The sequence below is a fragment of the Nycticebus coucang genome, chromosome 4, assembly GCF_027406575.1.
Source record: "Nycticebus coucang isolate mNycCou1 chromosome 4, mNycCou1.pri, whole genome shotgun sequence".
Lineage (NCBI taxonomy): Eukaryota > Metazoa > Chordata > Mammalia > Primates > Lorisidae > Nycticebus > Nycticebus coucang.
Window position 1 is genome coordinate 137181199 of NC_069783.1, and position 25176 is coordinate 137206374.

At 41.2% G+C, this 25176-nt stretch overlaps 1 protein-coding gene and 1 pseudogene across 10 annotated transcripts in view; both read right to left on the bottom strand.

Moving 5' to 3' along the window:
- Positions 1 to 25176, bottom strand: part of LOC128583038 (general vesicular transport factor p115-like) — an 86321-nt gene that overhangs the window by 25978 nt on the left and 35167 nt on the right. For all 9 annotated transcript variants that reach the window (XM_053586862.1, XM_053586864.1, XM_053586863.1 and 6 more), the window contains 6 exons: positions 25049 to 25149; positions 24525 to 24627; positions 24311 to 24366; positions 18651 to 18771; positions 8071 to 8249; positions 3517 to 3657 (listed from right to left, as the gene is read on the bottom strand). In XM_053586862.1, the coding sequence (XP_053442837.1) occupies positions 3517 to 3657; positions 8071 to 8249; positions 18651 to 18771; positions 24311 to 24366; positions 24525 to 24627; positions 25049 to 25149 (701 nt within the window). The remainder of the gene's footprint in view (positions 1 to 3516; positions 3658 to 8070; positions 8250 to 18650; positions 18772 to 24310; positions 24367 to 24524; positions 24628 to 25048; positions 25150 to 25176) is intronic.
- Positions 19709 to 21447, bottom strand: LOC128583045 (protein cornichon homolog 1-like; annotated as a pseudogene). Its single transcript, XR_008379370.1, has one exon. The product of XR_008379370.1 is annotated as a protein cornichon homolog 1-like (transcript).

Sequence of the window (25176 nt, forward strand, 5' to 3'; positions counted from 1 at the left end):
AGAAAGTAAGTCAAGGAAGAAAACTTGTTTTCAAAAGAAGAAAATATTATGTCCTATTTTTAAGTCCAAAATTCAGGCCCCCCCCCCCAAAAATCAATAACAACATTATAATCTTACAAAACTTCAAAAAATTTTAAACAGTAAGCAGGGGCCTCTCATTAAAAATAACACTTGAACATATGCATTTAAAATCTCAAGAAACTGAAATAAATAATACCTTTTAATAAAGAAGAGTAATCCATTTCTACAAAACAAGAAAAGATGTTTTAAAGTAAAATCAGAGGTCTAGGCTCACTGGCTCACACCTGTGATCCTAATATCAGAGCGGTGGGAGGATACCTTGAGCTCAGGAGTTCAACACCACCCTGAGCAAGAAAGAGTGAGACCCTGTCTCTACTAAAAATAGAAACATTAGCTGCGTGTTGTGGCAAGTACCTATAGTCCCAGCTACTTGGGAAGCTAAGGCAGAAGGATTGCTCAAACTGGGAAGTGAGGTTGCTGTGAGCAAGGCCGACGCCATGACACATTAGCCTGGGCAATAGAGTGAGACCCTGCCCCAAAACAAAAAAAATCAGAGGCCGGGTGTGGTGGCTCAAGCCTGTAGTCCCAGCGCTGTGGGAGGCCGACGCGGAGGATTGCCTGAGCTCAGAGGTTCGAGACCAGTGTGAGCAGTAGTGAGCCAGAGTACGACCCTGTCTCTACTAACATCAAAAACAGCGGGACAGAGCATTGCCAGAGGAAGAAGAAAATGAACAGCAAAAAAGAGTACTTCAAACGAAGAAGAATGAACAAGCAAGCTGAAATTAAAAATAAAAAAAATTGGGCAGCGCTTGTGGCTCAGTGAATAGGGCGCTGACCCCATATGCCGAGGGTGGCGGGTTCAGACCCAGCCCCGGCCAAACTGCAACAAAAAATAGCCGGGCCCTGTGGTGGGCGCCTGTAATCCCAGCTACTGGGGAGGCTGAGGCAAGAGAATCACCTAAGTCCAGGAGCTGGAGGTTGCTGTGAGCTGTGATGCCACAACACTCTACCAAGGGCGATAAAGTGAGACTCTGTCTCTACAAAAAAAAAAATAATAAAAAAATTAAAATAAAAAAATTAAAAAAAATCAGAGAACAGATTTAAAATGTAACAAATTAAAAATTCAATATAAGAACGTAAGTTAAAAAAACACCAATAAAGTAAAATAAAAAGACAAATTATATTTCAAAACATATTATACAAAATAAACATCTACAACTTGTATTTGTCTATTAAAAATCAATGAATTTTTTTTTTTTTTTTTTTGTAGAGACAGAGTCTCACTTTACTGCCCTTGGTAGAGTGCCGTGGCATCACACGGCTCACAGCAACCTCCAGCTCTTGGGCTTATGTGATTCTCTTGCCTCAGCCTCCCAAGCAGCTGGGACTACAGGCACCCGCCACAACGCCCGGCTATTTTTTTTGTTGCAGTTTGGCCGGGGCTGGGTTTGAACCCACCACCCTTGGCATATGGGGCCGGCGCCCTACTCACTGAGCCACAGGCGCTGCCCAAAAATCAATTAATTTTTAAACAAGACAAACTAGGTCCAGAAAGTCTAACAATGTAATTAATTTAAGAGTTGCAGTTTAGCTGGGTCCTGTGACTCATGCCTGTAATCCCAGCACTCTGGGAGGCCAAGGCAGGTGGGCTGCCTGAGCTCAGCAGTTTGAGACCAGACTGAGCAAGAGCGAGACCCCATCTCTAAAAATAGCCAGGTGTCATAGTGGGAGCCTGTAGTCCTAGCTACTTGGAGGCTGAGGCAAGAGGATCACTTGAGCCCAAGAGTTTGAGGTTGCTGTGAGCTAAGACACCACTGCACTCTACCCAGGGTGACAGAGTAAGACTCTGTTTTAATTAAAAAACAAAAACAAAACAACAACTGCAGAAAGACAACATTAAAGAGAAGAGAAAATTATCAAGGAATACTAAAAACATCCTCAGAACTGTAGGCGTATGTCTCTAGCTGAAAGTGCCCAGTGAGTAGCAAAATATAATTAGGAATGGGGGTAAGATCTTGAAAAGGCCATGCACAGCACATCCTCAGTAAATTTCAAAAAAAAAAAGGATCTCTGAAGTTTCCACAGAGAAAAAGCAGGTCATATTTAAAAAAAAAAAAAGGGTTGTTTGGATTCAGAAGGACTTGAATGACTTCAGACTTCTTAATAGCAACACAGGAATGATGTTCTGAAAACCAAGTGTTAGTGATTTCCAACCCTGAATTCCACACCTAGCCGAACAATAAATTAACTCTGACGTTTTCAGCCGTAAAAAGCTATAAGAAATTCTCTTATCATTTACTCTTTAGGAAATTAAGGAAAATTAGATAGTGAACCAAAGGATAGAGGAAAACATATGGGATCCAGGAGTCCAAGTCAAGAGGGAGGTAAAAGGAATTCCTAGGCGGATGGCAAAGTCCCAGGATAAGTGGCGTGTGGCAGAACTCAAGCCCACGTGGGAGCGGGAGGATGCAGGGTTTCCAAAGGCCTTAGGTGGGCTGTGGGCTGTGAAGCCTACGAGAGCACTGACACGCAGACAGACAGCAAGTCAGTGAAGTGAAAGAACACAATCGTAACTCAGGACAGAGAAAGAGATCAGAGAGAGGGCTCTGTTTGGCTTAGCAGGGACAGCACTATTATGGTTCTAATAATAGAAACCCTGACCACTGGTTTAAATGTAAATTCCATAAAGTAATTATGGGGTGACATGAGAAAGTAATATTCCCTTTACTTTTAATGAGCATGTGTTAATTTGAGAAAAATAAAAAAAATTAAATAAACTAAACTTCCTTTCTTCTAACTAAGTTCTTTTTCTTATAGGTAAGAAACAGAAAATGCCATCCACCAAGGAAAAGAATTTACTATTCAATGAACCTACTTGTTGAATTAGACTAAGTCACTATGTTCTCAAAAATCAAAACATGAATAATACTGTGCATTCCAGTTGAATACAATAAAAATGACAAACCTTCTAGATGGATCTGCTAAGCTTTAACATTATTTAGAGCCAGGTGGGGTGACTCACACCTGTAATCTTAGCACTCTGGGAGGCTGAGGTGGTTGGATTGCTTGAGCTCAGGAGTTGGAGACCAGCAAGACCCTGTCTTCTAAAAAAAACAGCCGGACATTGTGGTGGGCACCTGTAGTCCCTGCTACTTAGGAGGCTGAGGCAAGAGGATCCCTTGAGTCTAAGAGTTTGAGGTTGCTGTGAGCTATGTGATGCCACAACACTCTACTGAGGGCCACAAAGTGAGACTCTGTCTCAAAAAACCAACACAAACAAAACATTATTTATATACTACAAAATTTGAAGAATGAGAATATCTTTGGGAGTCGATACTGTGAACAATATGCTTATTACATTTTAAGAAGATCAGTAAAGAATTTAAGATTAAAAAAAAGTTAGCCATTAAATTACTGTTTTTCCTTCAGCCAATATCTAATTCCTGCTAGGACTCCTGATTTTGACTTCCACAGAGCAGACATGACTCAGCTCACCTCAGTCAGGATATCCGCAGGCACCCGGGTAGCCATCAGGATGGTGCACAGCTGCTGCAGCAGCCCGCACTGAAACATGGCTTTCTGGCAGCTGCTGGTAGCACCAGGAGGGTTGTTGGGACATACCAATACACGAACAACCTGTAAAAGAAAGAGAAAACACTCTGTCTTTTAAAGATGTGAAAAGGCTATAGGAAAATCTGATCTACGTGAATTAGGAAGTCTCTCCTGCTCAGCTAGATCTAGGAGTTTCTTTTTTCCTCTGTGTTTACCTGGCAATAGTTCTGTTACAGTACATACTGCATCATGCTATTTTGCTTAAGGTTGTCTCCTTTAGCTAACTGAATTCCCAGAGAATAGAAACTGCCTTGGTCATTTTGTAACCCCCAACAAGCACAGTATTTGTTGCAGTTTGGCCGGGGCTGGGTTTGAACCCGCCACCCTCGGCATATGGGGCCGGCGCCCTACCCGCTGAGCCACAAGCGCCGCCCCAAGCACAGTATTTGTAAATGAGCAAGTTACAGGCTGGCAGATTTCTTATCAAAGGATGAACCACCTAATAACACAGCAGGTCTGAAAATGGAACAGCCTTTCCCCCTAAACTGTAAATATTTAAAGAGGCTAAAAGCAACAAAGATATGGCGGAAGATTCGTGCGTTAGGCAAAAGGTTGATCTTGTTGACTGTTGGTGTCAATTAAATCTCTATCATTCTATGATTACTCTGAACCTGAGATTTCAGAAACATGAAAAAAGTCATCCTAAACAACTATTTAGCATACTTAATAATATATCCCATTTTACATGTACTTTGTATCTTAAAACTAGTTACATGTGTATGTATGTACAAAATCTTACACACATGTATCAAGATCAAATGGAATATTTATAATACTTTGTTAACGACAAAGCTCTGTACAAATGTTGTGATATCACAGACTAAAACGATTTTATCACTACAGTGGGCACATACTACATACCATAGATTGTGACCTCACTAAGAATGTGGAAATTTTCTAGGGGAGCAGCAAAACATTAAAAAAAACGAGTTTGGGGGCAGCGCCTGTGGCTCAAAGGAGTAGGGTGCCGGCCCCACATGCAGGAGGTGGCAGGTTCAAACCCAGCCCCGGCCAAAAACTGCAAAAAAAAAAAAAAAAGAGTTTGAAAAGTGTTATTTTTATTGTTGGTGAATAAAGAGGTGACCAGAAATCAGTAAAATTTGAAAAAAATCTCAATCAGTAGTTCAGTAAGTAATGAAAAAACAGATGTCTGGCTTAGCAGCCATTCTTAAAGACACTGAGAAATTGACATCACTGAAGAGAGGCTTCCGAGTTACACTGGCTGCAGTCCTGGGACTTTTCTAGTCAGATTTTTTTTTTTGGAGAGACACAGTCTCACTGTACCGCCCTCAGCAGAGTGCCGTGGCATCACACGGCTCACAGCAACCTCTTACTCTTGGGCTTACGCGATTCTCTTGCCTCAGCCTCCCGAGTAGCTAGGACTACAGGCGCCTGCCACAACACCTGGCTATTTTTTTGTTGCAGTTTGGCCGGGGCTGGGTTTGAACCCGCCACCCTCGGCATATGGGGCCGGTGCCCTACTCACTGAGCCACAGGCGCTGCCCTCTAGTCAGACTTTTCACGATTTTTTTTTTACACCCCTTTCTTTTATTTCCCTGCTACCTCCACTATTTTTCTTTCTTTCTTCTTTTTCCTTTTACTTCCTTCTTCTCTCTCTTTTCCTTACTTTCTTTTCCCTTTTCTGAGTATTTAAAGGAAATATCAAACAATACACGTATATCATTTCTCTCCTAAGTAATTCTGTATGCATCTCTAACTAGTAAGGATTTCTGCTTTGGTAGAAATGTACTCTCCCTATGTTGCCCAGGCTCTTAAAATCTTGGCCTCAAGCAATCCTTCCAGCCTCAGCCTCCCAAAGTGTTGTAGTTACAGGCAGGACCACCATGCCCAGCCTGATATGGATTTTTGAAAACATAATAATTATGCCATTATTTTACCTTAAAAAAAAACACACACACACACAATTTTTTTACTACCATCTAATAGGAATTGAGTATCTTTACTGATGATGAGTAAAGAAAAAGGAATTATGGGTGGCACCTGTGGCTCAGTGGGTAGGGCACCGGCCCCATATACAGAGGGTGGCGGGTTCAAACTCGGCCCTGGCCAAACTGCAATAAAAAAATAGCCGGGCATTGTGGCAGGCTCCTGTAGTCCCAGCTGCTTGGGAGGCTGAGGCAGGAGAATCGCCTAAGCCCAGGAGTTGGAGGTTGTTGTGAGCTGTGTGAGGCTATGGCACTCTACCGAGGGCCATAAAGTGAGACTCTGTCTCTACAAAAAAAAAAAAAGAAAAAGGAATTATGAAATTTCTAGATGACAGAGAAGTAGGAAGGACAGTGAAGACGGAAGGCTGAAGAGGATAAGAAGATAAAGGAAGATCCAATAACATGCAAACACATGATATATCATCAACAAGGGATGGACTTCTACTGTTCCCAAAAAGCAAAAGTAGAAGAAATTTGTAGATGTTATGTAAAGATAGACTTTGATTTAATATATAGATTAATCCTAATAATCAACACTCCCCTACAAGGAAAAAGATTATCTCATAAGGTAATGAGGTTTCTGAGAGTCACGGGCAATACTGTCCAACCATGGCATAGAAGGGGTTCCTGTAGGGACAGGAAGGAGAGCTTGTCATAAAGATATGGAGTTCCATGAAAAATTTAAAATTATTTTATGCCTAAAAACTTTTTCAAAAGATGTTTCCCCTAAATTTAACCATGACAATAATTGTTATGATGAATAATTCCAATTAGGACATATATATACAAACAGGAAAACAATAAGGTATTTTTATTTGGTGTATAATAGTCAACTTGATATACAAGCAACCAACCTAAATAAAGCTATAAAGAATGAAAACTCTAAGAGGTGGAATAGTGGAATATAACCTGTGACCTGTAAAGTCATAAATGACTCAACTACTCAATGGTAGAAAATACATTAAAATGAATTAAACACAATTCCTTTGCTTGGAGTTCAGGGTCTTCAAGACTAATAAAGAGAGAAAAGCTTTATTAAGTTAGGAAACGCTACTTCTTTATACACTTTTTTAAAGCAAAGAATACTTAAAGAACCACTCAGTATGTAACTAGAATATTGTATTATTGAGGACTCAGCGACCACATTCTATAAAATACTTCTGAAAGTTTTAAGCATATTCTAAATAGAGTAACTACATTAATTTGTAATCCAAAGCATGCTGCTTTTTTTGTCAAAGAAGACACCATTAGTGATTACAAAATGAATAATATACCAGCGAACTGGCCATGATGCCACTGTAATTATCAATCAATCCTATGTAGGCAACTTCCAGGGCAAGGAATGATATTCAGACTCTTAATTTACTAGAGAGATTGGCCATTTAGCTTTAAAGTGCACAACAGCAGAGACACAGGTGCAATCCAGAGACATTCAAAGACCAAAAGATTACTAGAGAATTCGTAAGTGGGGAGGATGGTATAAACTTAAGAGTTTGGAGAAGGGGAATTCAATAAAGGAACAAATGAGTGAAATTATTTAAAGAACTTCAAAATTTTTTCTGATGAGGAAATCATTTGGGATCCTACTGTCCTCACTTTTATTATCACCACTGAGCTTTTACCATAAAGCTTTAATAAAGTCACAGGTAAGACCAGGCATGGTTGCTCACACCTGTAATCCTACCACTTTGGGAGGTCAAGGTGGGGGAATCGCTTGAGGCCAGGAGTTCAAGACAAGCCTGAGCAACAAGGCTGGTTCAAGAGCAGCAAGACCCCATCTCCACAAAAAATACAAAATTAGCTGGGCATGGTGGTATGTAACTATAGTCCCAGCTACTCAGGAGGCTGAGGCAGAAGGATCATTTGAGCCCAGGAGTTTGAGGCTGTAGCAAGCTGTAACGATGCCACTGCACTCTAGCCAAAGCAACAGAGTGAGAAAGAAAGAAAAGAAAGAAAGAGAAGAGAAGAAATCACAGGTGATTTGTCAATTTAATTTGTACTGTATTTAAAACTCAGGACTATTAATTTGGGGGAGTAAGGACAGTATTATTCATTTCCTAGTATCCAAGGCCTAGCTCTCAGTAAATGTTTACTGAATGAATGATAACTTATTATTTTGAATATTAAAATTATACTAGACACCTAGTTGAAAAAGGAAGATTTTAAAAATTTGAAACAACAATATAACCTATTATTCCCTAAAGCAAAATTCATCAGGAAACTACATATCTGTTTTTGCTTTAAAATAATACAGCAGAGTAAGAGAGAAGAATAAGAGATAAAACAAAATTGCAAGATGTTAATAATTGTCAAGGTTGAGTAGGTGGGTGGGATCTGAGTATAACTTCAAATTTCCACATTTAAAGAGTTTTTTAAAAGCCCACCTGAAACCAACTGAATGTCCTGCATTTATCAAATACAAGAAATATTCTTTTATTCAAAAAGACCAATGTCAAAATTCTTCTCACATTCACATCTAAGGACAGTATACCTGTAGCATTAGATGCAGACTGGTCACTTTCTGTGCAGACCAGCCAGAATTGTCATCTCCAACTTCAAACCAAGGTTTCATACGCTGAATAGATGAGCCTTCTTTAAAAAAATTTTGATTGGAATTGTTGTTTTTTAACAAGTTTTGGAGCAAAATCAAACAATCTTCTACTACTATTCCTGGGGAAAGAATGTAAAATAAAGTGTTAAGGCTGATAAAATCTGATAGAAAATTCAACCCCTAGACCAGGCGTCCTCAAACCGCGGCCCGCGGGCCACATGAAGCGGTGTGATTGTATTTGTTCCTGTTTTGCTTTTTACTTCAAAACAAGGTATGTGCAGTGTGCATAGGAATTTGTTCATAGTTTTTTTTTTTAAACTATAGTCCGGCCCTCCAAGGGTCTGAGGGACAGTGAATTGGCCCCCTGTTTAAAAAGTTTGAGGACGCCTGCCCTAGACATTTAAAAAAAGATAAACCTCCACGCTCAGCATCTCTGTAGTATGGGAAGGCAGATGGCCTGCTCCAACTTCTGACTGCCCTGGACACAATTTGCAAACTCCTAAGGTAGGTCCCCACTTTGTTGTCTTGAATTCTATGCTCAACTATCCACTCACCTCAGGAACTGATAAATCTTCAAATCCCAGCTTAGACATTACTTCTTCAGGAATGGTTATCAAGACTGTGAACAGGTTATGATCACCAGCTACACGCTGCAGAGGGCATCATGCTCCTTTTAATATTAGGTAGTGTCTATCTTCTCCACTACACTGTAATTTGCCAGCACCCTACTTAGCTCTGTGTCCTCAGCAGAGACAGAGACAAAACTGTGTCTCATTTTGGTCTCTAAGAAGCTCTTGGTACTGTCTGCACATCTCTTCTTTGAAACATCCCTTGGCTTCTAGAACACTACTCTCCTGATTTCTCTACAGTTTTCCTGCTGCTCCTTAGGCTATTTTCTCATGGCTCCTTTTGTCCTTTTCCATTTCTGCTTAGAACATACCACTCTCCAGAGCAATCGCCTCCACACTGCCGCTTCCACGGTCACCACACAAAAACTCTCCTACTGATCTCCACTTCACCAAATACTAAGTTCACCAATGACCTGTCTCTTCAGTGAGACACTGACTGACGCTAGACGCCCTTAGCCAGTACGCTCGTCTGGCACATCCCAGTGGAACTTTGTTCCCACTAGTGCAGCTGTATGTTTACAACAATCAACTGCTTTTTAAAAAAATTAACAGACTTTATTTTTTAGAATAGTTTTGGGTTTTCGGAAAGACTGAGCACAAGGAAAGAGTTCTCAGACACAGGCCTGCTTGCAGATAACTTAGGTTTGGTTCCAGATCACTGCAATGAGTAGTCACAATAAACCAAGTACACAAACTTTTTGGTTCCCAAGACATATAAAAGTTGTGTTCACACTATGATGTAATCAGTCTATTAAGTGTTCAATACCCTTCCTTTATGTCCAAAAAAGCCCTGATTAAAAATATTTCTAAAAATTGCTAACAATCCTCTGAGCCTTTAGCAAGCTGTTTCACCTTTTTGCTGCTGGAGGGTTTTACCTCCATGTTCATGGCTACTGACAGACCAGGGTGGTGGCTGCTGAAGGCTGCCCTGGCTGTCAATTTCTTTGTTTTTTTTTGGTAGAGACAGAGTTTCACTTTATGGCCCTTGGTAGAGTGCCGTGGCGTCACACAGCTCACAGCAACCTCCAACTCCTGGGCTTAGGCGATTCTCCTGCCTCAGCCTCACGAGTAGCTGGGACTACAGGCGCCCGCCACAACACCTGGCTATTTTTTTGTTGCAGTTTGGCTGGGGCTGGGTTTGAACCCGCCACCCTCGGTATATGGGGCCGGCACCCTGCTCACTGAGCCACAGGCGCCGCCCATGTTTTTTTTTTTTTTTTTTGGCAGTTTTTGGCCAGGGCTGGGTTTGAACCCGCCACCTCTGGCATATGGGGCTGGTGCTCTAGCCCTTTGAGCCACAGGCACCGCCCGGCTGTCAATTTCTTAAAATAAGACAGCAATGGAGCTGCATTGATTGATTCATCCTTTTGTAACGATTTTCTGTAGCACACAATGCTACCTGATAGCATTTACCCACAGCAGAACTTCTTTCAAATTGGAGTCAATCCTCTCAAACCCTGCCACTGCTTTATGAATTTAGGTAATATTCTAAATACTTTGCTGTCATTTCAACAGTGTTCATGACATCTCTATCAGAAGCAGATTCATCTCAAGAGACCACTTTCTTTGCTCATCCACAAGAAACAGTAACTCATCCATTCAAATTTTCCATGTCACAAGGTTGCAGCAACTCGTTTGCATCTTCAGGCTCCACTTCTAATTCTAGTCCTCTTGTTATTTCTATCACATTTGCAGTTACTTCCTATATAAAAGTCTTGAATCTCTTTTTTTTTTATAGAGACAGAGTCTCACTTTATGGCCCTTGGTAGAGTGCCGTGGCCTCACACAGCTCACAGCAACCTCCAACTCCTGGGCTTAAGCGATTCTCTTGCCTCAGCCTCCCGAGTAGCTGGGACTACAGGCGCCCGCCACAACGCCCGGCTATTTTTTTGGTTGCAGTTTGGCCGGAGCCGGCTCTGAACCCACCACCCTGGGTATATGGGGCTGGCGCCCTACTGACTGAGCCACAGGCGCCGCCCCCAAAGTCTTGAATCTCTTAAAATCATCCATGAAGGTTACAATCAACTTTCCCCAAACTCCTGTTAAAACTGATATTTTAATCCCCAATGAATGTTCTTAATGGCATCAAGAATGAATCCTTCCCAGAAGGTTGCCAATTTACTCTGCCCAGATTCATCAGAACAATCACTATGACAGCTATAGACTTACAAAATGTTATTTCTTTTTTTTTTTTGTTTGTTTGTTGTTTTTTTTTGGCTGGGGCTGGGTTTGAACCCACCACCTCCGGCATATGGGACCGGCGCCCTACTCCTTGAGCCACAGGCGCCGCCCTAAAATGTTATTTCTTAAATAGTAAGACATGGAAACAGAAATTACCCCTTGATCCATCGGCTACAGAACGGATGTTGTGCTAGCAGCATGAAAACAACTTCTGTCTCTGTGCACATCTCCATCAGAGCTCGGGGTGACTAGGTACATTATCAATAAGCAGTAGTGTTTGAAAGAAAAATTTTCTGAGCAGTGGGAGTCAACAGCGGGATTCAAAATACTCAGTGAATCATGCTATAAACAGATGTGCTATATCACCTAGGCTTTGTTGTTCTTTATAGATCACAGGCAGAGTTGATTAAGGATAATTCTTAGGGGCCCTGGGATTTTTCAGAATGGTCAACAAGCATTGGGTTTAACTTAAAGTCATCAGATACATTGGCCCCTAACGAGTCAGCCTGTCCTTTGAAGCTTTGAAGTCAGCCACTGACTTCTCTCTAGCTATGGAAGTCCTAGATGGCACCTTCTTCCAAAAAGCTGTTTGAAAACCTGTTGTTTAGCACAGCCACCTTCACCAGTGACCTCAGCTGGATCTTCTGGAGAACTCGCTGCAGCTTCCCCATTAGCAGTTCATCTTGAATTTGTCATGAGACGGCTTCTTTCCTTAACCCTCGTGAACCAACCTTTGCTAGCTCCAAACATTCCTTCTGCAATTTCCTCACCTTTCTCTGACTCCACAGAATTGAAGAGTTAGGGTCTTGCTCTGGATTAGATTTTGGATAAGGAAATGTTGTGGTTTGTCGTCTATCCAGATCACTAAAACTTTTTATCAGTGATAAGACTGGTTTACTCTGTTCTTTCTTTTTTCCTAATCCAAAATAATTTGCTATGACCAGGCACAGTGGTTCATGCCTGTAATCCCAGTATTCTGGGAGCTGAGGCAGGTGGATTGCTTGAGCTCAGGAGTTCAAGACCAGCCTGAGCAAGAGTGAGACTCTGTCTCTACTAAAAACAGAAGAACTACCTAGGTTGTCATGGTGGGCACCTGCAGTCTCACCTACTTGGGAGGCTGAGATAAGAGGATCACTTGACCCCAAGAGTTTGAAGTTGCTGTGAACTGTGATGCCCGGCACTCTACTCAGGGCAACAGACTGAGACTCTGTCTCAAAACAAAAAATAATTTGCCTTATGTTTTGCTTTCTTATCATCTGTGTGTTCAATGGAGCAGCACTTTTAACTTTTTTCAAGAACTTTTCCTTTGCATTCACAACCTGGCTAACTGGCACAAAAGGCCTAGCTTTCCGCCTATCTCAGCTTTTGATACTCCTTCCTCACTAAACTTAAAATCATTTCTAGTTTGTGGTATACAGGGAGAAATGTGTGACTCTTACTTTTACTTGAACACTTAAGAGGCTGTTGTAGGGTTATTAATTAATTAGCCTAATTTCAGTATTGTTGTGTCTCAAGGAATAGGGAGCCCAATGAAAGAGGGAGACTTGGTGGAGAAAATGGAATAGTCACAACAAAAACTAACATTTATGCTTAAGTTTGCTGTCTAAAATGGGCACAAAGTAGCATCAAAGATCACTCACTGATCACTAAAACAGACACAGTAATAATGAAAAGTTTGAAATATTGTGAGAACGACCGAAACGTGACACAGAGACATGGAGTGAGCAGGTGCTGTTAGAGAAATGGAGCCAGCAGACCTACTCAGTGCCGTGTTGATACAAACCCTCAATTTGTGAAAAAAATGCAGCAGATGTTAAATGCAGTGAATCAGGAATACCTCTACTCTCCTCCTCCCCCACCGTTAACATTTAACGTCTTGCACTAGTGAAGGACACTTGTTACAACTCCCGAATGAGTACTGATGCACTGTCATAAAAGCCCACAGTTAAGATCAGAGTTCACTTTTTGTGCTGTGAAACTCTAAGAGCTTTGACACATGTATAATCTCCTGTATCTACCATTACAGTATCACACAGAATAATTTCACTACCACTAAAAATACGCTGTACTCTTTTATTTATCCCTTTTGTCCTCTACACCCTAAATCCCTGGAAACCAGTGATCTATACTTTTACTGTCTCTAGGGTTTTGCCTATTCCTGAGTGTCAGATAGGGTTGACCCTCGGCTGACATGGGCTTGAACTGCACAGGTCCACTTACGCTTGGATCTCCTTTGGTCTCTGCCACTCCTGAAACAGCAAGGCCAGCCCCTCCTCCTCAGCCCACCCAGTGTGAAGACAGCCGAGATGAAGACCTTTATCATAGCCCGCTTCCATTTTGTCAATAGTAAATACATTTTCTCTTCCCTATGATTATTTGAAATAATATTTTCTTTTCTCTAGCTCACTTTAAGAACACAGAACAGAAAACATAGAAAATATATACTAATTGACTATGTTATTGGTAAGGCTCCTAGTAAACCTAAGCTATTAGTAGCTGTGGTTTTAGAAAGTCATAAGTTCCATGTGGCTTTTCTCCTGTGCCAGGGTGTGATCCCCTTTACTGCACTGTCCAAGCATCCGCTGCAGTTAGAATCATACATTATGTAGCATTTTCAGACTGGCTCATTTTACTCAGCAATATGCACTTCATGTCTGTTCAGGGTTTGACAACTTTTTTTTTTTTTTTGCTAAATAATATTCCACTGTAAGGATGTGGTATACTTTGTTTATCCACTCAAATACTACAGCATCCGTCCCCAACCTTTTTGGCACAAGGGACTGGTTTCAAAAAAGACGAGTTTTCCACAGAGCAAGGGGAACAGGGGGTGGGAGTGGATTCAGGATGATTCAAGTACATTGTATCTCCAGCTCAGAACATCAAGCATGACATTCTCACAAGGAGCCATGGCCTAGATCCCTCCCATGCGCTCCTGTGAGAATCTGATGCTGCTGCTGATCTGACAGGAGGCGGAGCTCTGGGGTATGTGAAACAATGAGGAGCAGCTGCAAATACAGATGAAGCTCCGGTCAGCCACTCACCTCGTGCTGTACAGCCTGGTTCCCAGCAGGCCCCAGACCAGCACCAGCTCATGGCCCTGAGGCTGGGGTCCTCAGTACTCAAGGACATTTTGATTGCTTCCAAGTTTAGGCAATTATGAACAAAGCTGCTATAAACGTTCATGTGCATGTTTTTGTGTGGACATAATTCTGAAACTAATTTGGGAAAATATCAAGGAGTATGATTGTTGGATCGTATGAGGTCTGACAGTTAAGTTAGCGAAATTGTCCTAGAAAAGTTCTACACAGATCATTGCTGAGTATGATTATGGTTACCTTTGAAGCACACCCCTTGGTAAGCTATGCACTGATACCAGTGCCTCGTCCATCCTTCCTTCAAAGCAATTTTGGAATACTTTTTCTGGAATGACCATCAAAGCTGTCATCATATTACCCTGGATATCCTGAATGTCATCAAAATGTCTTCCTTCGATATTTCCTTTATCTTTGAGTAAAGAAAAAAGTCACTGGGTGCCAGGTCAGGCAAATAGGGAGGATAGTCCAATACGAGCTAAAAACTCCCTCACAGAGAGTGCTGTGTGAGCTGGTGCATTGTCCTAATGCAAGAGTCATGAGTTCTTGTCCAAGATTCAGTTAAGATTTTCTTAACTATCTCTCTATTAATGTTTACTTGGTCTGCTGTGTTTCTCACAGTCAGATGACAATTTTGATAATTCAACGAATTTTTGCAACGATTCATCAGTGACACTTTTGCCAAGTAGAACCAGAAATTTATGAATGTTTGTTTGTTGCTCTAATTCAAGCTCTGACATTCTTGTGACAGCACACAAAAACATTCAACGATAATGAGCGCCACTCAGCAAGACACCCAGGTTGACACGAACACAGCTGTGGTGGCAAGTTCACAAATGTAATTGTCAGACCTTGTGTGGTAACCCTGTTATTTATCTCTGTAAGGACTGTCAGACTGTTTTCCAGAGTGGTTTCACCATGTGCATTACCATCAGCAGGGAAGGGTTTCTGTAGCTGTCTGTCCTCAACAGCCCTTAGTGCTGCCAGTGTTCTTTTGATTTTCCTCATCCTAACAAGTGTGCACTGGTATCACTGTTTTAATTTGCAGCTAACATCATGTAATCTTGAGCATCTTTTCATATGCTTATATTTGCTGGCTGTATATCTTCTTTTTTTTTTTTTTGTAGAGACAGAGTCTCACTGTACCGCCCTCGGGTAGAGTGCCGTGGCGTCACACGGCTCACAGCAACCTCTAACTCCTGGGCTTCCGCGATTCTCTTGCCTCAGCCTCCCTAGTAGCTGGGACTACAGGCGCCCACCACAACGCCCGGCTATTTTTTTTTGTTGTTGCAGTTTGACCGGGGCTGGGTTTGAACCCGCCACCCTCGGCATGTGGGGCCGGCGCCCTACTCGCTGAGCCACAGGCGCCGCCCACTGGCTGTATATCTTCTTTAGTGAGATGTCTATTCAGATCTTATGGCCATTTTAAAATTGGGTTGTTTTCTAATTGCTGAGTTTTAAGAGTTCTTGGAATATTTTGGACAGAAGTCTTTTTTCAGATACATGTTTTGCAATATTTCCTCTAAGTCTTTTCATTCTCTTAAGTGTCTTTTGCAGGGCACACATCCTTTGTTTATTTATTTATTTTTGAGACAGAGTCTCACTTTGTCACCCTTGGTAGAGTACTGTGGCCTCACAGCTCACAGCAACCTCCAAGTCTTGGGCTGAAGTGATTCTCTTGCTTCAGCCTCTGAGTAGCTGCGACTACGGTGCCCGCCAAAACACCCAGCTATTTTTTGTTGCAGTTGCCACTGCTACAGTTTTAGCTGGCTGGGGCTGGGCCTGAACCCGCCACCCTTGGCATATGGGGCCGGCGCCCTACCTGCTGAGCCACAGGTGCTGCCCTAATTTTTTTATTTCATAAATCATGCTTTCATGATTATGTCATCATCATCATTGTATTTAAGAGTCAATTGTTTTATTCAAAAAACATGTTACTTGCACTAGTTATTAATATGACATAAACTACCAAATAGAAGTGTGAAAACAGTTATTCTTAAGAAAACTAAATTTAAGTCTTTGGCAAAACTCAATGAAAACAAGTCACTAAAAATAATTATTAAGGCCACACACAGTGGCTCTCAGAACATCAGGCATGAGATGTAATGCTGTAATCCTTGCACTCTGGGAGGCTGCAGTGGGTGGCTCACCTAAGTTCAGGAGATCGAGATCAGCCTGAGCAATAGTGAGACTCTGTCTCTATTACAAATAGAAAAACTAGCCGGGCATTGTGGTGGATGCCTGTAGTTCCAGCTCCTCGGGGAGGCTGAGGCAAGAGGATCACTTGAGCCCATGAGTTTGAGGTTGCTGTGAGCTGTGATACCACAGCACTCTACCCAGGGTAACAGTGAGACTCTCTCTCTCTCCATAAAAAAAAAAAAAAAAAATCCCCAAACCGAAATCAACTGTTAAGGGATGGATAATATGATTCTAAAAGATAAGGTAAGGAAAGTAGTTGTAAAAACCTAGAAGGCTCCCACACTTCATTTTTAAAAAACCAAAATGCAAATTCTACACAATGTACATAAGGAAAATGATGGAAAGCTCTAATCAGCAGATGCATTTTTGAAGAACAAGTTCTGGCTCTGACTGAAAAGATCAATGTACACTTTTATTTACTACATTTAACTTAAAATATTTAAGGTGCACATTTTAAACGCCTCTTAAGAAAGACTGATGTAACCAGTCATCTGTCCTGATTCCAAGTCTCCTCTCCTCCTGCTGTGAACCACATGGACCCTCAGCTCAGGAGGAGGAACCACTACATCCACCTCTTAGGCAGGACCATAAACCTCCACTAAGTAAGGTCTGCCCTCAGAAGGAGCTGACGGGTCTGGAGGAAAAGGCCTGTCAAAGCCCTCACTGTCACTGGCAGGTCTTTCTCCCAGGCTCTAGTGGACCCTGGAACCCTGAAGGCCACTATCACTTATAAAGAGCCATTGAAACTGGTCTCAGCAACCCTGGAGATCAGCTAGTTTCCCCTCTCCTTAAAAACCCATTTTCCTCACTCACCTCCTAAAGTCTACCCCTCTCCAGTAAGCTTTCCCATTGTTGCATGTTGCAATGCTTCGTGTTTCCTCTCCCCTACCTCATCTCCTTTCAAACCCATTCATGACCCTATCTCAAACTCTCACATGTTGGTTGATAAATGCTCCTGTACTCTAAATTACAATTTTTTGAAATTCTCCTTTTCTTCAAAGAACCCGTTTTATCCTGCAACCTTCTCAAGTGAAAGCAGTTCATGCTCTCAATCCTGTGCATTGGGGAGTCGGGATGTTAACTCCATGCTCCTCTAGGCAGACTACTTTCCAGAGACCACAGTTCCTTTATCCTCTCATATAAAAACCCCTGTTCCCTTGAGGATGAGGCTATCTGGCTGTACCATCTCTCACTATGCTCACTGTAGTTATGTAACAAATTTGTGGTCACTGCTCTTTGTTCACTGGCAGCTCACTTTATGAGGTCTTCTTTCTTTAAGTGCTGCTGTCAGCCTTCACTTTAATTTCAACAACAACCCATTTAACACCTGGACCTCCCAGTTCCATTGCCTCACCTTCAGGGACAATCCTCATCCTCTTAGTACAATCTCTTATCTCTGTGGCTCAGGTATTCTCAACTTATCTGTTCCACAAATTCCCTGAGAATTTCAACCCTTTAACCAGACACCTTTCCCCCTTTTTAGAAGCTCCTGTCTTTACTTCTTTCCTTATTCAGCTTAGATTGTATAGATCTTCCCTTCTTCCGCTCTACAGATAATGTTAAGTTTTCCTGCCTCCTTGTCTTTTTTTTTGTAGAGACAGAGTCTCACTGTACCACCCTCGGGTAGAGTGCAGTGGCGTTACACTGCTCACAGCAACCTCTAACTCTTGGGCGTAGGCGATTCCCTTGCCTCAGCCTCCCGAGTAGCTGGGACTACAGGCGCCCGCCACAACGCCCGGCTATTTTTCTGTTGCAGTTTGGCCAGGGCTGGGTCCGAACCTGCCACCCTCGGCATACGGGGCCGGCGCCCTACTCACTGAGCCACAGGCGCCGCCTGCCTCCTTGTCTTTTTATAGCACCTTCCTTTCCACATGTGTCCCCACGCAGCCTAGTTCTACCGGGGGGAGGGAGGGAGCAGCTCATACTGCTGTGAAGTCATGATGGACGCCCTCATGGGTCCTTTACCCCTGACTAGTATCTTCCAATTACAGTGGTTAACTGCCTCTCCTATTCTCCAAAAGGTGACTTCTAACTTTCTCCACCGATTCTCAGCTGTGTCCTCCCTCTTCACTTTCAGCATCTGGCTTGGCCTTCAACTTAACTCCTCATCACCAAATCTGCAAAAGGGCCTCCATATTAATCCATGCCTAAAGAAAAACAGGGGAGATGTGACAATGCAGTATTTGAAGAGATATAGCTGTGATTTTCCAGAAATGATCAGACATCAACCTGGATTGCAGAAGCCTAATAAATACCAAACAGGACAAATGAAAGGATATCCATACTCAGAATGCTGCAGGGAAAGGAGACAGAGAGTATGAAGTGTGAGTTCCAACTTCTCCCTCCAGTCATGTTCTCTAGAGCCCAACAATTTAGTAAGTACAAAAGCAATCTCTTCACAAATCTCTTCATACTATACCTCCATCACTGTTCCCCTCCTCTGTAATAATGTCCAACAGTCTCTCAAAGGCATTTTCAAAAGCAACAATTTTCTGGATTGCTCCATTGCTTCTTGTTAGTGCCTGTAGTAGCAGAACACCCTTAAGGAGGAAGAAAGACAGTGTTTAGTGGAATACAGCATTTACAAGACATTTTAAAATCACAGAAGTTTCATAAGCCAACTCCTTTACTTTACTTATGGGGAGAACAAGCACAGAAAAGTTAAGCAAACTCCCTATGGTTGTAGACTTCCAAGGGACAGGGCCTAGACTAGAATCCACGTCTAACAGTTCCTAACTCACTTCTCTTTTCACAGTACAAAAGAAAGATACAACAATTCTTCCATATTCATCAATTACTACATAGCTTTCACTATAGGTTAAGAGAGTTGACCATAATTAGATCTGCCTTGGGAATGGCAATTTACATGCCTCATAGGAGTAATAATGGAAGGCTGTCTTTCAATGTGAACCAACAAACACTGTCACCTATGAGAGAAAGTTCAGAAATCCTTGTAAATATCTAGCCACCAAATTCCCAAAACTTGATTCTAAATCAAAAGAAAAAGGAAGAAAATTCATGGCTTATGAATGGTACACCCAACATAAGACAATTCACAGCAGTCTTTGCATCTTTTAGTTTTTCCTAGCTAGACTTAGTTCATTGATTTTGCAATCTCTTTATCATTCACTGCTATCCATTTTTGCTCATTTTTGTATCAATCAAGTATGTTATGAGCCCCTAAGCATGAGACAGTATCATGATGGTAAAAAGAGACAGCAAATATTTTGTGTAAAAAGCACAGCTTATTACTTGACAGCAAGAATAGCAGCATAGGTCATTCAAAAGTTCTTCAGAGGCAAATTCATTGTTGGTATTGGTACTAGGCAGATAAGTGTTCACATGAGACCAAAATGTCCACAGCCTTACTGAGTTCATGCCACTTAGTTCAAACTGACTGTCAAGATTCAACACTAAGATTAAGAAGGCGAAAGTGGTTATTTTTAGATGCCAAATTCTCCCTCTTTTTTTTTTTTGGAATCTTAATTTCAGAGTTTTATTGTATTGCACTAAAGGGACAGCGGGACGGTTATACAATTTTCTTTGTTTTTAAAATCTAAAGTACTTGCAAATTCTTAAGAATACCTTTACCACCAGATTAGAATAGTAAGCATAAGAACGAAGTTCTTAATAAGCAATGTTTTACAAATAAAAACACATTCAAAATAGCTTTAAATGCATTCTTCACAAGCAATTCAGCATATTTTTATATCATGTTCATTTATGCTTAAGAATTAAAGCAAGTATATTTGTTACTCTGGTGGAAATACAGGAAATCTCTCATTCATGCAATATACAGGGATAATATTCAAGTCAAAGGGAAAAAAAATTACACTCTTATTCTTGTAAACGTGCCCATATATGATCATCTCCATGATATCTGGGGAAACCCAAGACATTTCCCACCTCAGATACATATTCCAGCTCATCATAGCACCTGATACATACAGCTGATTTGTAACTAGATGTGTTTCAATAAAACCAAAACGAGCCCTACAAGTTCCTATGAACCAGAGCTTCCAATGGACTAGGACAGTCAGGGATCAGTGCAGTCATCCAGAGGGTTGGGGCTGTTCCTTAAGGAGTGCAAGTTCAAACCTGCCAATTCTGGAGGTAATCACTTCATATTAATTTATACGTAATTCCACTTAAATTCTTTATCCGAGTATAACATATGAAAACAGTCTTTCCACAAGCAAAAAATGTGGAAACATTTAAAAAATAAGGAGTCATTTTTTTAAAGTAACTGAGCAGATTCCATAGGCTACTCTTGGAAACAGGATCTTGCTGGATAGAACCCTTCATCTGGAGGCTTTTTGCATGCACTTAACTGGACCGATTCTTCCGTGTGTTGTTCTAAGAGCTCACCAAAACATAGATCATGCCGTATAGGTAGTAAAAAAATGCTAGAAGATAAAAAGCTAATTTGCACCATCCTTCTTTCTGACAATATGCTAGAATGTCCACATTCATGATGGTGGTGGGGTTATAGAGCCCGGGTCCGCTCATCACTGGTCTACTCATATACGGGATTCAGGGTATTACACTGGTCTATGGGATTCTTGTAATCAGTCTTCAGCTCATCAAATGCTATAATGTGCCAGATGGCGAAGAAGATGAGCGTGGCGGTGAGCAGCAGCGCCAGCATGTAGCAGAAGGCCGCGAACGTGAACCCCATGGCCGGGGAGGAGCAGGGAGCAGCGCCGGTGCCAGCGGAGAAAGGCGGTGCACGGCCCTCTGGGTAAAACCATTCACTTCCCTTGGCCACAGCCGCGACAGCCGCCTGCCGCGGCACTAGATGCCAAATTCTCCCTCTTAATGCTGCCAACTTGGGTTTAAATGCTATCGAAGGGAAGAAGAAATACAGAGGAAAGAAATCTGAGGCTCTGAGATAAAGGGGGTTTAAAACTGACTGCCTACTTACCAGTTGTGTAACTGAAAGCAAATTACATAAATCACGTATAGTAATGTATGCAACTAATGTTATTAGGCTGATAATATCTTTATATAGGGTTTTTATAAAGACTAAAAGAGATAAAATATTAATACCTTCTATAGAGCTCACTATATTTTAAATTCTCAGTAAATGTTAGCTTATTTTCCCATTATCCTCTTTCATAGGTCTACTGAAATTTAAAAAAAAATGGCTTTTAGAACATGTAAAAACCAAAAATCTATACATTACAACAAAAACAGAACTTAATCCCAACTGTAAAATTAATGAAATTCAAAATAAATCATCATTTTATTTCTCTCAAAAATTGAAAGAAAAAAGGGTGAGTTAAAGAAAAATAATACATTTAAGAACCAAGATAATGAGTTCAACACGGTGGCTAATGCCTGTAATGTTGAGCTTAACAGTTCAAGACCAGCCTGAGCAAGAGCAATACCCAGTTTTTACTAAAAACAGAAAAATAGCCAGGCATTGTGACAAGTGCTTGGTGTCACAGCTACTCGGGAGGCTGAAGCAGAAGGAACACTTGAACCCAGGAGTTTGAGGTTGCTGTGAGCTATGATGCCACATTACCCTAGCCTGTGCAATAGAGTAAGACTCTGTCTCAGAAAAAAAAAAAAGAACCAAGATAACACAGTTATTAAAAAGGAATGATTTTATATCTGGAAATAAAAATTATAATGTATTAATAGGGAAAGTTAGAGATATTTATTTATTATTATTATTTTTTTGAGACAGAGACTCAAGCTGTGTCCTAGGTAGAGTGCTGTGGCGTCACAGCTCACAGCAACCTCAAACTCCCGCCAGCCTTGGTGTATGTGGCTGGCGCCCAACCCACTGAGCTACAGGCGCCACTTATTTATTTATTTATTTTTTTGTAGAAACAGGGTCTCACTTTACTGCTCTTGGTAGAGTGCCATGAGGTTACCTGGCTCACAGCAACCTCCAGCTCTTCGGCTTACACAATTCTCCTGCCTCAGCCTCCCAAGCAGTTGGGGACTACAGGCATCGGCCACAATGCCCGGCTATTTTTTTGTTGCAGTTTGGCCGGGGCTGGGTTTGAACCCGCCACCCTTGGTATATGAGGCTGGTGCCTTACTCACTGAGCAACAAGTGCCACCCGCTTATTTATTTTTTAAAAGATAACTTTTTTTTTTTTTTGAGACAGATCCTCAAGCTGTTGCCCTGGGTAGAGTGCCGTAGCATCACAACTCACAGCAACCTCAAATTCCTGGGCTCAAGCGATTCTCCTGCCTCAGCCTCCCAAGTAGCTGGGACTACAGGCGCCCGCCACAACGCCCAGCTATTTTTTGGTTGCAGCCATCATTGTTGTTTGGCAGGCCCAGGCTGGATTGGAACCTGTCAGCTCAGGTGTATGTGGCTGGCGTCTTAAGCTGCTTGAGCCACAGGCCCCGAGCCTAAAAGATATCTTTTTAATTATATTCTGTTGGGCAGCGCCTGTGGCTCAGTGAGTAGGGCACTGGCCCCATATACCGAGGGTGGCACATTTGAACCCGAACCTGGCCAAACTGCAACATGAAAATAGCTGGGTGTTGTGGCAGATGCCTGTAGTCCCAGCTACTCGGGAGGCTGAGGCAAGAGAACTGCCTAAGCCCAAGGGCTAGAGATTACTGTGACCTGTGATGCTACAGCTCTCTACCCAGGGTGACAAACTGAGACTCTGTCTCAAAAAAAAAAAAAAAAAAAAAATTACATTCTGTTTAAAAAACTGACAGCCAAGAGAAGAACACAACAGCAACTTTAGGCTTAGATTTACAGTCGTATTTTAGTTGAGGAAAGATACTCAAAATTCCTAATAGACAAAGGTCCATTTAAACAAGCAATTCTTAAAAGGTAACATTTAAAGAAATAATAAAAAATGTCCTCACAAATTATATTACTATATAATTTCATTATCTATGATATTGCTTTGACATACAAACTATAAAATTTCTAAGATAAACAGTTAAAAAAAAACTTTCTAAGTGAACTACAAGCCAAAAATGCTTCTGTTTTATCTCTGCTTTGCCACTAACCAGGAGAGCAAATGGTATTGACTAGCAATCAGGATGAAAAGGCACAGGGCTGGGGACCAGCAACACAAAGACGCAGCAACAAGGAATGACTTGACTTGGTTTCTGTGGGTCTTGGGCTTTTCACTAGAGATATGAAGATTTAACTAGTTTGATATAATCTCTTTAATTGAATTGAATTAAATCCAGAACTCAACTTTACACTTTTCCCATTTCTTTTTTTTTTTTTTTTTGGTAGAGACAGAGTCTCACTTTATGGCCCTCGGTGGAGTGCCATGGCATCGCACAGCTCACAGCAACCTCCAACTCCTGGGCTTAAGCGATTCTCTTGCCTCAGCCTCCAGAGTAGCTAGGACCACAGGCATCCACCACAACGCCCAGCTATGTTTTACTTTTTTTTTTTGGTTGCAGTTCAGCCGGGGCCGGGTTTGAACCCGCCACCCTGGGTATATGGGGCCGGTGCCTTACCGACTGAGCCACAGGCGCCGCCCACACTTTTCCAATTTGTATCTGAAGTATTACAGAGTTTTGATTAAGTTGTAGGTATCAACAGAAAAAAATAATGCTCAAGTAACAAAATAACATGGCACCAATACAAAATATTCAAACTTCTGTGCAAATATTAAAATAAATAATAGAAAATAACTCCAGAATCATGCTCTACCCTTAAATAGCAACACCCAAGAAGATCCTCAGAAATACCCAAACGAAGGCAGAACTCCAAACACAATGCTTTGTCAGAGTCACACAGCTCTATGTCTGGGGATATCTCCCCTTACTCATTGGGAGGAAAAGGAATTATGGAGGTAGAGTTTGGTGTAAAATGAAACCCTCTGGAAGATGGCAAAAGAAATTCTAAAGTTATGGAAGGAATAATTTTGAATAGCAAAATGGCCTAAGCCAAATACTAGATTAGATAGGAAAGAAGTAAAGAATGTAGCTTTGTATGTAGTAACTTAAAAAGGTCATTGTCCCAACTTACTCACTTCTTGTAACAAGGAATGAGAGCCAACAAAGATTTTATTTACAAAAAAGCTGCAAATTTACAAAAAAGTTATACATTCTTGGATTTTGTTTTCAAATTTAACTTACATCATTACGTATAACTTCCCTGGAATCTGCTAACAAGTCCATCAATCTTGAAACACCTAGAACATACAACCACATGAAAAGTGCTGGCAGACATATTTATATAAATAGTGATTCAAATTGTTAACGATTCATGAACACATCATTCCAGTCCCCTACTCGAGGAAATTATCCTCATTTTTTGATTGAAATGACATAGCAAAGTTAAGTCACTTACCCATGGGACTAACTAAAATAATTTGTTGCACCTGAGGCCCCAGCTGTTTTAAAAGAGAAGTAAGAAGCTTGACACCAGGCCAACGGACATGGAAATCAAACTCCTGCAATGTAAGAATTTAAAATATTTAACATCTATAATTCACATTTTTAAGAAAAACATTTTTCTCAACTTTTAAAAAGTGAAACCAGAAACTATAAGTAAAAAAATAGAAGTTCACCAATGTTTTAAAAAAAGTATTTTAAGAAATAAAAAAATAAAGAAAATAGAGTTAATGTATAATAAAACAATTAAACTGATCAAACTGTCACTGATGGGCTAAACAGTATTTTGTAAAAACAGAAATAAGACGCAGACATTTAAGAGTATATTTCTTAATGCATGTGGACCTCTGGCTCTGATACAATAAACTTCACTGCCTTTAAAGGTATGTACACATTGCTCCTTCAGTAACATCTACAAAGGCAATAAAAGAAGCTATTAAGATGGAAAAAAAAAAAAAAAAGCCAAGGTTCCCTATTTACCTCCAATAAAGACAACAGAAGGGTGACATTTTCTTGTTGCTTAATGAAAATTTCTGTAAACTGGCTTCCCAAATCCTCACTCTGTCTTGTGGAGTTTTCTTCTGTAATTCAAAGATAAAGAACTTCAA